We start from the raw sequence: 12,838 nt of genomic DNA on the forward strand, positions 1-12,838 counted from the left end.
TGGATGGATCTACCGTAAGGTAAACCCCTAATCTGCTCGCAGATGTTTCCTATCACAAGTAAGTGGTGTAATACTGCACCTATATATCATTTCATTCTAGAGTTCAATGGCATTTATGCTAACATCCTTTCTACACTGAAAAAACAATTGGTGTAGGATTTACTTTGAAACTATTTTTACTCAAAAATTGAGTAAATGTCACAAATAATTACAAAGAAACTATGCGAAGTAGAAAGACTGGAACAGTATTCTCATGTAAAACGTACTCCAATAATCTTTATTCACAACTCATTAAAGTCTATTAACAAAAGAAATTAAGTGAATGATGTTGGCACTGAAACACCAAACTCGAGTCTAACTCAGATCAACCACTGGGTTCTCCACTAGACGTGAGCATTGATTGTATCTTACAATGTGATTATTAATGTACACAGACAACACAAAACACTTCAGATGAGCTCCAGCTCAAGCTTGGCCACAGTTTTGCAAAGTTTGGCAAAGTTGTTATAATCTCAGGTGATGACAACTGGTTTATTTGGTTAAAATCGGTTAGATATTTTATCACAAAAGTCATGTGACCAATCAGAGACTTTACCATTCACAAATGTTTTAGTAATCCCCGTCAACAGAGGCACTATGTTGCTCTTCCAGTGCGGCTGGGAGAAACTAGAGCAGAGAAAGGCCGTATCTAAATCTGAGAATGAGCCATTTGCTTGTGGATTAATCTTGGTAACACTTTACAATAAGGTTCATTAGTTAACATTAGTTAATGCATTAGCTAATCAATGAGCATTACATTTGTTGCAGTATTTATTCATCTTTGTTAACATTAGTTAATACAAACACAACTGTTCATTGTTAAATAATATTAACAGATACTGACTTTAATAATGTGTTTGTAAAAGTTGACTAACTGTTGATTAATAAACGTGGTAACACTTTATTTTACAGTGTCCACGTTACACGCACTTACTAAAGTAATAACAGTACATTTTGCATAATGCAACTGTCCCTAACCCTAACAGAACTGATGTTTATAAATGTAAACTAATTGTAGAGTTGCTCTTTAACAAATTGCTTTTGTCCAGTCGCTTTGGATGAGCCCATTTCTGGGCTTCAGTTAAATCATCTCAACAGTTTCTGATATGCAAACCGTCTCTCTTTCTGTCCTGTCATTCTCTAACCTGTAAAGTTCCCAGGTGTCCGGAGTGGGAAAAATCCGAACAAATCCGCCTCTCCTGTCATACTCCTCCTGTACCCTCCGCAGAACTTTCATCTGTCCAGGAGAGACATCAGAACAAGCTGTTCAATATCAAATATGTGAGGAGCAGCCAAGAAGAAAGCGCATGCATCAGCCTGCTATCTGCACATTCCTAACAGCGGCATCATTTGGCTAAAGTCATGGAAACACCGTGGGCTGTGAGGGTTTGATGCTGACCTCTTCTGCTGTCAGGCCCAGAGTGCTCTCCGCCGGCTTCGTGCTGGGTTTCTCTCTCTGAGCTTCTGGGTCGCCACCGTTGGAGGATGGCGGTCTCTGACGCTGAGGATCAGAGGGAATTATTACAAAAATATATTACACATCTAACACATCATCCGTATTACTACTACTACTACCCGCCAAATGCGGGTGTGTTTCGGCAGTGGTGTGTAACGCAGTCACTCCTACTAGACACTTTGGCGGGTTGAATTTTATAATATAAATTTTTCAGTTGTAGTCTTTTAAAAAGGCATCTGAAATAAAAACTAAGTGCAATCTAGTGTTGACAAAAATATAGCTTTTTTGATACATATCGATTCTGAAATATCTGAAACTCTTCCGCAGGTTACACAATACCAGCTGCGCGTTCTCTCATCTCTCTGACAGCGAGTTACACACAAACAAACACACATCCCAGCTAGCAAAAAGTCGTCTAATAGACGTTGAAAAGACGTAAATCTTCAACGTCTAATTACGACTTTTCAACGTTGAAAACAGGTCGATCTTCAACGTCTTGATGGAATATGTAAAAATCTTTACATTTATTTGAGATAATAATGAACATGGTTTGGTAGTACGTTTTTCTCTGTTATTTTAGCATGTATAACAGACTCATCCTGTCTTAGATGATCAGTTGAAAACACGTAGTCAAAAAGCCCGGCCGAAACTACTTTGTTGAAATCACATCGTAAACCAGACTTATTTTCAACCATATTTCAACGTTGAAAGACGGTAATTGTTTACTGGGATCCCTTTACTCACTCGTTTCATTTGCTCCGGGTGTTACAGGGCTTGGATTTCGGCGTGGGATTGCGCGTATTCAGCATAATTTTACTCATTCCCGCAGATTTTGTGCTCACACCCAAAGTGCCAAGTATACTGGCTATATAAAAAAGTATAATGGGTCCATCTGCGCGTCAGGTCTTAAAGTGACAGCAGCCTAATATAACGGCTGCCAAATTATGAAATAATATTTAAAATATCTGTAATACTTTACAATAAGGTGTCATTTGTTAACACTAGTTAATGTATTAACTAACATGAACTAACCATGAGCAATACATCTGTTACAGTATTTATTAATCTTTGCTAATGTTAGCTGATAAAAATCCAGCTGTTCATTGTTTGTTCATGTTAGTTCACAGTGCATTAACTAATGTTAACAAATACAACCTTTGGTTTAAATAATGTATTAGTAAATGTTGAAATTAACATTAACTAAGATTAATAAATGGTGTAGAAGTGCAGTTCATTATTAGGTCATGTTAACTAATGTAGTTAACTAATGTTAACTAATGAAACCTTATTGTAAAGTGTTAGCAAAATATCTATATGGCAGTTTTTCTCTATGGGATCGATGTCAAAATAGTGGCCAGTGAAAATGCTGAGTGGCTAGTGACTTTGGAAAACCACTAGCGATAGCGGCTGGTGAGCAAAAAAGTCCTACTGCTCATATTTAGAGTAATCCCTCAACAGAAATGCCGTATTGCCTATAGAGCCGCCGACTGTTATATAGTAGGAACTGTTAAATCCACTGTAGTAGTTGCTTTGTGACATCGCATACACACTGCGTTCACATGCTGTTTAAAAGAGATGTAATTATTAAACTTACACACATGACCAGTCCTGCACCGTGATCAACAACACACCTCATAAACTCTCTAAAGCTCTGTATCGTGTGCTTAATGTGTGCATGGTCTGAATTCACTGGAAATATGTAGCTCTTAAAATTAAACACTTCATTATAAAGATAAAATTGCCTCAGTTTTGGTGTTATGGCTGTTTTATCACATATTTAAGTAACTGCCAAACACCTACTGTACATAAATGTGTCTATTCTCATCACTTTTATGCTGAAAGCACATAGTAGAGCAGTATCACACTTGTAGCCACACAATATGGATCTATATCAGCACAATGTGATTCAGCGGTAGGTAATCATTATATAGAGCCATATCGCACGGCTACGAGTATTTAAAGTATTTAAAGTCCCCCTGTAGTTAAATATTTTATCCCTTAAAACTCATCTTTGATCACCAAAATGACATATTTCAATGTTTTTTCCTTGAAAAAAAATTATTCGGCCCTTATAATATCTTGAATGTAACTCGACACCCTTGCCTCATTTAGTATGCGCGGTTCTATGAAGAGTTTTATTCATACAAACGCAGTTTTAAGGAGAAAATACTCAGCAATGGTGTCGACTTATGAATTTACACATGGTTTATAACAATATTAAAAGCTTGATTTTCACCACAGGGAGACTTGAAAAAAAGGAACAACCACAGAGTGTCTCTTGTGTGTGGAACTACTTTATTTTGCCACGGATACAAGCATCTGTTAATAATTCGAAAATGTCACTTTAAAGCTTGCAACGAAGGAATGGACTGCTTCAGTTATTAGTGTTTATACCTTGGCCAGGGCTCACTTGTAAATGAGATATCTATCTCAATGTGATTTTCTTCCCTGGTTAATAAAAGGTATAATAAAAAAATTATAAAAAATATACAAGTTAGTTCTGGACCTCGAATCTGATTGGCTGAGAGGCGGTCAGCCCCATGCAATATTCCCCCAGTATCAGCACAGGGACTGTTCACCGTTTGTATCCCTCCGCTTTTCTTTGCACGTTCTGGGTCTTTATACACTGTAAACCCGAATTAGTAAGCAGAACTTAAAAAAAGTGAGGCAATCAGTTGCCACAATTTTTTTAAGTTCATAAACTCAAACATTTGAGTACATCATCACTTATATTTTTGGAGTTTATTTTAAATATAATTTTAAATTATAATTAACTTAAATTTACTGATTAAGCAAACTCAAACATTTTCAGTTTCTGCTACTCAGAATATTTATTCATCTTTCTCATTGCAATAATTCAAGAGAACTTAAACATTTCAAGTTAAGAACAATTAAAATCAGAGTACACTAGTTCATACATTTAACTTAAAACCTTCATGTAATCTCAATGAGAACACTTTAATTAGTATTAACTTATAGTTTTAACAAGCTAGTTTGCTAACATGTTATCATGCTAACAATAGTATGTTATACAGCACTTGCTGTATGAGTACAACAATATAAAGATTTTATTTGCTCTCAAATCAAGCCGCATGCACCACTTGTCACCATGATGGTAACTATCCTAAAACCAACAATAACAGAAATTCTACTAAATTAGCATAACAAAACATTAATCACTACTAAATCTCCCACTTAACATTAATAAAAAAAAAAAAAACATTATATTACACTTAATTTTAGCATTTACTCTCCCATTCAAGTGACATCGGCAAAGCATGCTGGGAAATAGACATCCCAGCCGTTTCAGTTAAACTTAAGTTTGTTTAAATTAAAATAAATCATTTCATAAAACTCAAAACAATGAAACAGTTCAGTTTACTTAAAATATATCAGTTCTGTGAACTTGAAAGAAAAATAAAGTGCTAAATACTCATAAAAGTTAATTTGACTGAACAAATTAGTTTAATTTAAGTTTGTCCTACTCAAACCAATTAATTATTTTGAGCGTTAGGGTTTACAGTGTAAGTGTGTTAGTAGACACTTCAGTTACTACAGATTCATTGAGGAATGAAACAAGGTTTTTAACAAGGAGATTGTTTGAACTTTGCACACCACCTTACGAGCCTCAACAGACAAACACGCAGTCACGGGGTCGTTGAACAGCGCTGATGTCTGTCATGTGAAATCCCCTTAAAAGGAACCCCGACTAGTGCGGCATGTCGGCCTTATAAGATTAACGTGGGCGTCAGCTATAAAAAGGTGATACAAAAACACTCCAAATGTTTTTGTTTTTATTAAAAAAAGCTGAAAATCCGTTCACTCGTAGGCCGCCATAGTTATTTACGTCTCAATGCATTCTGGGTAGTGACGTGTATAGGTTGTAGCCGGTTGTAGCCTAGCCGTTGTAGCAGCTTCGTTTATTGTTTATCCAACGTCCCGGCTAGCTAGCTAAGTTTTGACAGTAGCGAGATGAACACGTCTGGCCACGGAAGACGATAGGCCTACTCAAGAGTTACATGAAAATGAAGATTATCAGAGGATTCCATTTAAGATTTTAAATAGGCCATGTAGTGCAAGGCAATTCAGTGCAATGGTAATTATTAATAACAATATTGTAATTGTAAGATTGAAAATGTACATGAGGTAGATGAGCAGAACAGTGTTGACTTTGCTCAGTGTAAGGGGGGGGGAGGGTATTTCTGTGCGTTCAACATAGTGACTGCTTGGGGAAAATAAAGCAAAGACGGCGGTAGATGACTTATTAAATTATTTATACCGATAGTACGATCGTCTGATCTATACTTAGCCTACCCTGGACAGCTGCTGACAAAACGTGGAGCTCTTTACAGCAAACGCTCTCGATCTTGCTTGGCATTGGCAAGCAGTTGCCGCACAGACACCATCTGTTGTGCCCCACTCTCGCTTCCTCAACTCTCTGATAATCTTCATTTTCATGTAACTCTTGAGTAGGCCTATCGTCTTCCGCGTTATTCTCCTGATTTAAGCCTACGGTGCGCTCGGGTTCAAACTGAAAAGGCTGAACGGCAGACGTGTTCATCTCGCTACTGTCAAAACTTAGCTAGCTAGCCGGTACGTTGGAAAAACAATAAACGAAGCTGCTACAACGGCTAGGCTACAACCGGCTACAACCTATCAGGGATGGAAATTAACTTTTTTGTCCACCGGCCACTGTGGCTGGTGGATTTCAAAATCTACCAGCCACTCAATGTTTTTACCAGTCACTTTCTTGTTTTTAACCGACAATGTGTAACTGCATGTGAAAATTAATACTACAAGATCTACAATACTTAAGCAGTTTATTTAATCTCAAGTCTCAATGAAATACTGACATTTTCTCTTTCTCTCTTATATATATTTATCTTTTTTACCTGGATGTGGCATTTGAATGATTCGTGGTCTTTTATGGCTTCCAGTTTTAGGTTTTTAGTCCCAACAATGAAACTAGGGCTGGGCGATATGGACCAAAAGTCATATCCCGATTATTTAGGCTGAATATCGATATACGATATATATCACGATATTTTTTCCGTAAAGTGAGAGCAAATGTTCAGTCAAAGTCAAAGCCAAATATGACATGTCACAAGTAGTTTTATTGAAACCGGCTATTTCCACACACACAAGTACTGTCCCCCTTTACTTAACATAAATTGTAAGAATATGACTAATAGTAAAGACTAGTACTAATAAATAAACATTAGGCCTATGCTAAAGCTATTAAATAGCAGTCCCAAACTAGTTTTTGTTAATACAATGTTGGTATGAGCCACTACAGTCATTTAAAAATATAAAAAATAACACAAAGAAAAATAAAGTGGCATTTTGGGGTTAATATGGAAACGACAGTTACCATGGTGAATATACAATATTAACAATAACTGTTAATGAACCATGGAAACTGCTCCTGGTGAATAGAATGAGAATTATACCTGCATTACTTTTATTTTGTGTAATTTACAACGTAACGGCGTTGCATGCTCGTAGTTTATTTTGCACTTTATATACAGTGAGGCGATACACAGCGCGCGCCGCCGCATTTGCGCGTGCAATTGAAGAGTGTTCGCTACGAGCACAGGATAACGGCTGGCGTGACAGGACAAGAAAGTCCGTTTTTCTGAGGTGAAAGACTTTATTTCAGCGTACACTTGTGTCCTCTAAAAGTGTCCGCCATCTGTGTGAAACAGTATATTTTTATTTACCCGCCACGGTGGCCGGTAGGTGAAGCGAGTTTACCCGCCACAACACAAAATCACCCGCATTTGGCTGGTGGCGGGTGCTAATTTCCATCCCTGCAACCTATACACGTCACTACCCAGAATGCATTGAGACGTAAATAACTATGGCGGCCTACGAGTGAACGGATTTTCGGCTTTTTTTATTAAAAACAAAAACATTTGAAGTGTTTTTGTATCACCTTTTTATAAATGACGCCCACGTTAATCTTATAAGGCCGACATGCCGCACTAGTCGGGGTTCCTTTTAACTCTTGAAGGGATGTTACGACAAAGATATCGGCGCACACGGACATGGCAAAGTGATTTATTATTGTTTTCGAATGTATGACTTGACCTAGAGAATGAAAGCTATACCAGACGCAGGTAATCACACACACTCTCTCCTCTCTTTCTTTCTCATAATACTCTACTTAGTAATACTATACATAATAATAACTTAACTTTAGCAGTCTTTTCCTTCATTGCTAGCTCTAAAGTGACAGTTTCGAATTAGTAACAGAGGCTTGGGCTCAACTGGTCAATTGTCAAATTGATATTTGAATCTGTGGCGGAAGAAAGTAGTGTGCACACAAGAGTTTTTTTAAGATTTTTTTTTTTATTTAAATATTTGCTCCGCCAAACTGTTGTACAAAAGCAATGTCACACTTGTAGTTGTGCGATAAAGCTCTATATCAGCACGGCTGTGATTCAGCCGAAGGACACTTCAGTCAGATTCGCAAAATTATTATAAGTGCAGTTGTACTATAAAAATGGGGTAATCAAGCAACTCAAAGATTTCAATCAGCAGTCTCCTAATGACCTCTTCTATGACCTGCACATAAGCCTCAAACACTCAGCAGATCCACGGCACGGCTCAAATAGGGGAGTTGGTTTACGCTGGGGAACAAACCCAGTGAATGGACAGGGGAATCAGCTCCTTAACGTCTTGTTTGTTAGCTGAGGAGAGCTGTCTCCCAAATCCACCATGGAATTCCCTAAATCCTTTTCATCATATTGATATGAAACAGCTGCTTCAAATTTTGCCAGCCAGTTTGATGGGTTGCTGAGGAGTCCCACCCAAACTGTCTGTGGGCCAAAAATTACGAGTCCATTATAAGCATTTGGAACCAATAACACAATCTAGTGACCAGGGAGAAACTCATGCGCCTCGACTGGTTGGTTGAACACTGGTTGCTTATCTCAAGCTTATGATCCTGGACCAATGGCGTACACGCTTGATCAACCAATTAATTCAAGCAATTTGAAAAGAGAACAAATAAATTGTCTGCCTTTGTAAAAATTGGGGCATGAAAAGAATAGCAGAATAGCAGACAGTTTATACCATATAAGCCAACAGGACTTCCCGATTGTCATAGAATTAGAATGATCATTAAAATGTTATATTTATTGTTATCATTATAGTTATCATACTTTGTGTGAACAGGCTTTTACCAGAGCCCGTCTACGGAGAGCCTGTCCACTCCCTATTAAGCCCTATTGTACCGAATTTTGGTTGTAGTACCACCAGAGTTCCACTGGGGGCGCTCGCCATGAGTGCAAAATGAATGGGAGTCAATGGGGCTAGACGGCTAAATTTGTCTCTTTCACCCGATTGCCGTTGAGAAATCTCAGATCTGATTGTAGATTTTGCAAGTTCAACATGGGTTTTAGGTCGAAAGTTGAATGAACGAGTACTTATGTCGTTTTGATTTCTTACAGGTTGAGTTGTTGTTGCCCATAACACGCTAGCATTCTGCTAATGACGTCAGCATTCTGACGTCATTGACATTTTGAAAGACTTTTTTAAAGCAAATAAGTGACTCTAAAAAATCTAACACCCAGCAATGTGTAATTTCTTTGCATCTCCTTTCGAATACAACATTCAAATTACTAGACAAAAAATTATATCCTGAGAAAAGTGGATTTTGAGGGGTATACCGCCATTGACCTCCATTCATTCTGCACTCGTCCTGTGAGCGCCCTCATATGGAATCAGAGTGGAACTGCAACCAGTTCAGAAGCCGGAAGTGTAGTGAGAGTGAAACTTCTCGCCATATTAGACATTCTCTGCTTTTACTAATCCTATCAAAAATACTGGTTATTGATAAGTGAGCCAAACCTTAATTTAGGTCTAGCTAGGACACACTAGAAAATATAGCTGAAAACAGCAGAAATGAATGGGAAATGTAGTAATCCCATAAACTCCATCCAATTTTAGTGTGATAAACATACATAGAGAATGTATAAAAATATTTGTTTAATTTGGTAAAAGATTGTTGAGTAATTTTATAACCATTTTGATCAAAAAGCTGAAGGTCCAAAACAAATTTGTCTGGGTCAAAGTGAAGGGAATTGTGGGTCAAATGTCAAGTCTGGACTGCTTTAATTGAGTCCAGAGGGCAGACACAGTACTAATCAATCCCATAATCGAAGAAGTCTGTTGACCCCTGGGGGTCACAGTGGCATCATCAGGTTTTTAACATCTTTAGGAAATAATAATCATAGACTAGAAAGTGCACAATGACAGAGATCATCCTAATTAGATCAGTGTCATCTATTACACTGACTATTGCGCAGACACACCTAACTGCTGAAACATGAAGGTCTTTCTTATTATTATTATTATTAAAACAAAACAAGGTTGTTTAAGTAAGCAATAAGGTACGAGAGGCTGTGCTGCATCGTGAATAAGTCACGGCTGAAGGGCGTTGTTAGACACGACGTGAAGCGATATTCACGATACAGCACAAGCCTTGAGTACCTTATTGCTTTTATAAAACGGTCACCACACAATACAAATATTAAAGCCAAAAAATATGTATCAATGCAACTTTCGTGAAGTAAAATCACTAAAAGCCGTCCTTCCGCTGGTCCCTGACTAGTCCCTGACCGCGAACAACAACAGAAGTTACATTATTTCACCGTTAGATTGCAACAAAGTGAGACAGTCAGTAGAAATATTTAATACCGTATATATATTTATATTAATATTGAAAGGATTGAAACTTGTTGTGAACACTGAGAAGCAAGACGCAACTGACAAATGACTAGCTTGTCATAGCTGTGTTTTATAGTGAATAAAAGACTGGAACTAACCGTTTTATAATAATCATCATCATGACTGGCCTAATAGTCATGTGTTGCTCGACTGTATATCCTAAACAGGGAAAACTATATAAATAAGGTAGAGTGTGAGTATTTGTACCTGAGGCTTCTGGGTAGGATTCTTCATCCTTGAGTCAAGCGCAGCTCTGTCAGTGCGCAGCTGTCGGGATAAAGGGTCCTGACACACTAAACCTGAGGGCAACAAACAGCTGCTGTTCAGACAAAAGTGCGCTTTGATGATGATCTGCACACAATAAGTTATTCATAACTTCCTTATTCCTCTCCATCCAGATGCAATGCAGTGTGTGTGGAAACCCAGCAGAGCAAATCCTGGAGCAGACAGTCAGAAAGAGTTGATATCATATCAAATCAAATATTTAGTTTGGTGCCTCGTTCTACTGTATTTATTGCTGATGTACACTACCGTTCAAAAGTTATTTTTTAAATAAATTAATACTTTTATTAAAACATTAAATCAATCAATCTTTTCTATTTCAAATACTGTTCTTCAAATGTTTTGTTCATCAAAGAACACTGTATTATGGTGTCCATACTTTCATGATGAGATGATAATCATAAATGTTTCTTGAGCATCAAATCCTCATATTAGAGTGATTTCTGAAGGATCATGTGACACTGAAGACTGGAGTTATGATGCTGAACATTCAGCTTTGATCTCAGGATATCAATTACATTTTACATTACATTTACATGTAATCATTTAGCAGACAACAGAAGCAGTTAAATCAACAAAAGGACACACTGTAAGTGCTGTGGTATTTGTTGTATTAGTGTTAGTATTAATGCGTCTTTAATGTCTTTAGCAGTTTCTTGAACATGCTCGGGTTGGCCAGGTCATTCGTTTATTTTCTATATATTCATATAGAAAACAGTTATTTTAAATTGCGATAATGCATCACAAGTTTCATTTGTTAAGTGTTAGTTAACTACATTAATTAACTTGAACTAACAATGAAAAATACTTCTAAAACATAGTTAATAGCTTAGTTAATGTTTATTTTAATACATTATTAAATCAAAAGTTGTATCTGTAAATAGTATTTAATGGACCTGAGCTGACGTGAACTAACAATGAAGTTTTTAACAAATATAATAAATACTGTGACAAATGTAATGCTCATTGTTAGTTAATGCATTAACTAATGTTCACTAAAAGTGTCTATCAATAGAACCTGTGACCAAAATAGAAATTATCGACCAAAATTTAACATGTTTATCAGTTCTACCATGGCAAGACATGTTTGAAATGGATGTAAAGTAATCATCAGAAATGTGGATCACACAGATGCTGCCATAAACATGAACGAGATAAAGTACAGCATGTGATCTACAACCATCACTGAGCCGAGATCAATCATTTCAGTGAGCGTTTCTTTCTCTGGCGTCAGATTTGAGAGTTTCTGGAGTGGTGACAACCGATTGCACAAGCACAACAAAACTTTGCCTTGAGCAATGATTATTTTCATGAGCTCTGCAGAGGTGTTTTCTTCAGCCAAACTGTGACAGTTCAATGACTCATGCAAGCGTCTAAAACAATTCCTCCATGCAAGCCATCTAAAGCTAACGAACCCTGCCCGCGGGGAACTCTTTAAAGCTGTGGTGAGCATGCAGGGTATTGATTTCTTTTCAGGCACGTCAAATGTCAAATTTCATGGTCGGAAAAATGTGACAAAACCACCAGCAGTCAGCAATGCCCCATTAGTGATTTGTGATCCCTGAGCAATCTAGATTTAGCGAGAGAGACAGAGAGGCCCTTCCAAATCACTTTTTTTAATTTATTTTTTATTTCCCATTTAATTTTTCTAGATTGTGTGTTTTATGAAACAAATGTCTTATCAAAAATAGTGGTAATCACACAAACAATTTAAATATTCTTTTAAAAATGTATTCAAATTAAATTAGAACAGGTCCTGCACAAAAGAGGTTTAGTGTTACACTTAAAACATGGGAGAAAACTGTAAGATAATGAGCCTCATTCATAAAACTTTCATAAATATATGAGTAAATTCAAAGTAATTTGCACGTAAAATGGACCTTCCCGAAACCTCAGCTCCGGATTCACAAACACTTTGTAAACATCAGGTTTGATAGTTAAACGTGCGTATGTTAATGAATTCCAATCATTTGTATATGTGCACGTGCAAGCTCATTCAATTAGCATAATCCCCGTCTATGAATTACAACTACGCAAATTACGTGTCCAGAAACGGTGTGGAATCTTCTGGACTCTCTTCTCAGGTTTGGCTGCAAAAGAGACTAATGTCATTATGCCAAACAATAAATATCCAATTAACGTGCGTCCACCAAATGCCTGGTGCTCTTCTGAAAACGGCCAGCTGGTGGCGCTTGAGAGCGCTTTGGAGGCGTTGTGTTTTAACAGCTTTGGTTGCTATGACTTGGACAGTTACCAGCAATATTAGCTTATCCAGTGTTGTTTAGTCATTGTACGAATGGGATGATTGGTCGGTGTGGTATTTGTCCC

General features: G+C 37.3%; 1 protein-coding gene across 2 annotated transcripts in view; it reads right to left on the minus strand.

Annotated features, from left to right (window-relative positions):
* ttll5 (tubulin tyrosine ligase-like family, member 5) overlaps window positions 1-12,838 on the minus strand; it is a 132,602-nt gene that overhangs the window by 70,893 nt on the left and 48,871 nt on the right. For both annotated transcript variants that reach the window (XM_084393446.1, XM_084393445.1), the window contains exons 15-17: window positions 10,436-10,527; window positions 1,439-1,540; window positions 1,185-1,276 (exon numbers count right to left, since the gene is read on the minus strand). In XM_084393446.1, the coding sequence (XP_084249572.1) occupies window positions 1,185-1,276; window positions 1,439-1,540; window positions 10,436-10,527 (286 nt within the window). The remainder of the gene's footprint in view (window positions 1-1,184; window positions 1,277-1,438; window positions 1,541-10,435; window positions 10,528-12,838) is intronic.

This window comes from Rutilus rutilus (genome assembly GCF_951802725.1).
Source record: "Rutilus rutilus genome assembly, chromosome: 21".
NCBI lineage: Eukaryota > Metazoa > Chordata > Actinopteri > Cypriniformes > Leuciscidae > Rutilus > Rutilus rutilus.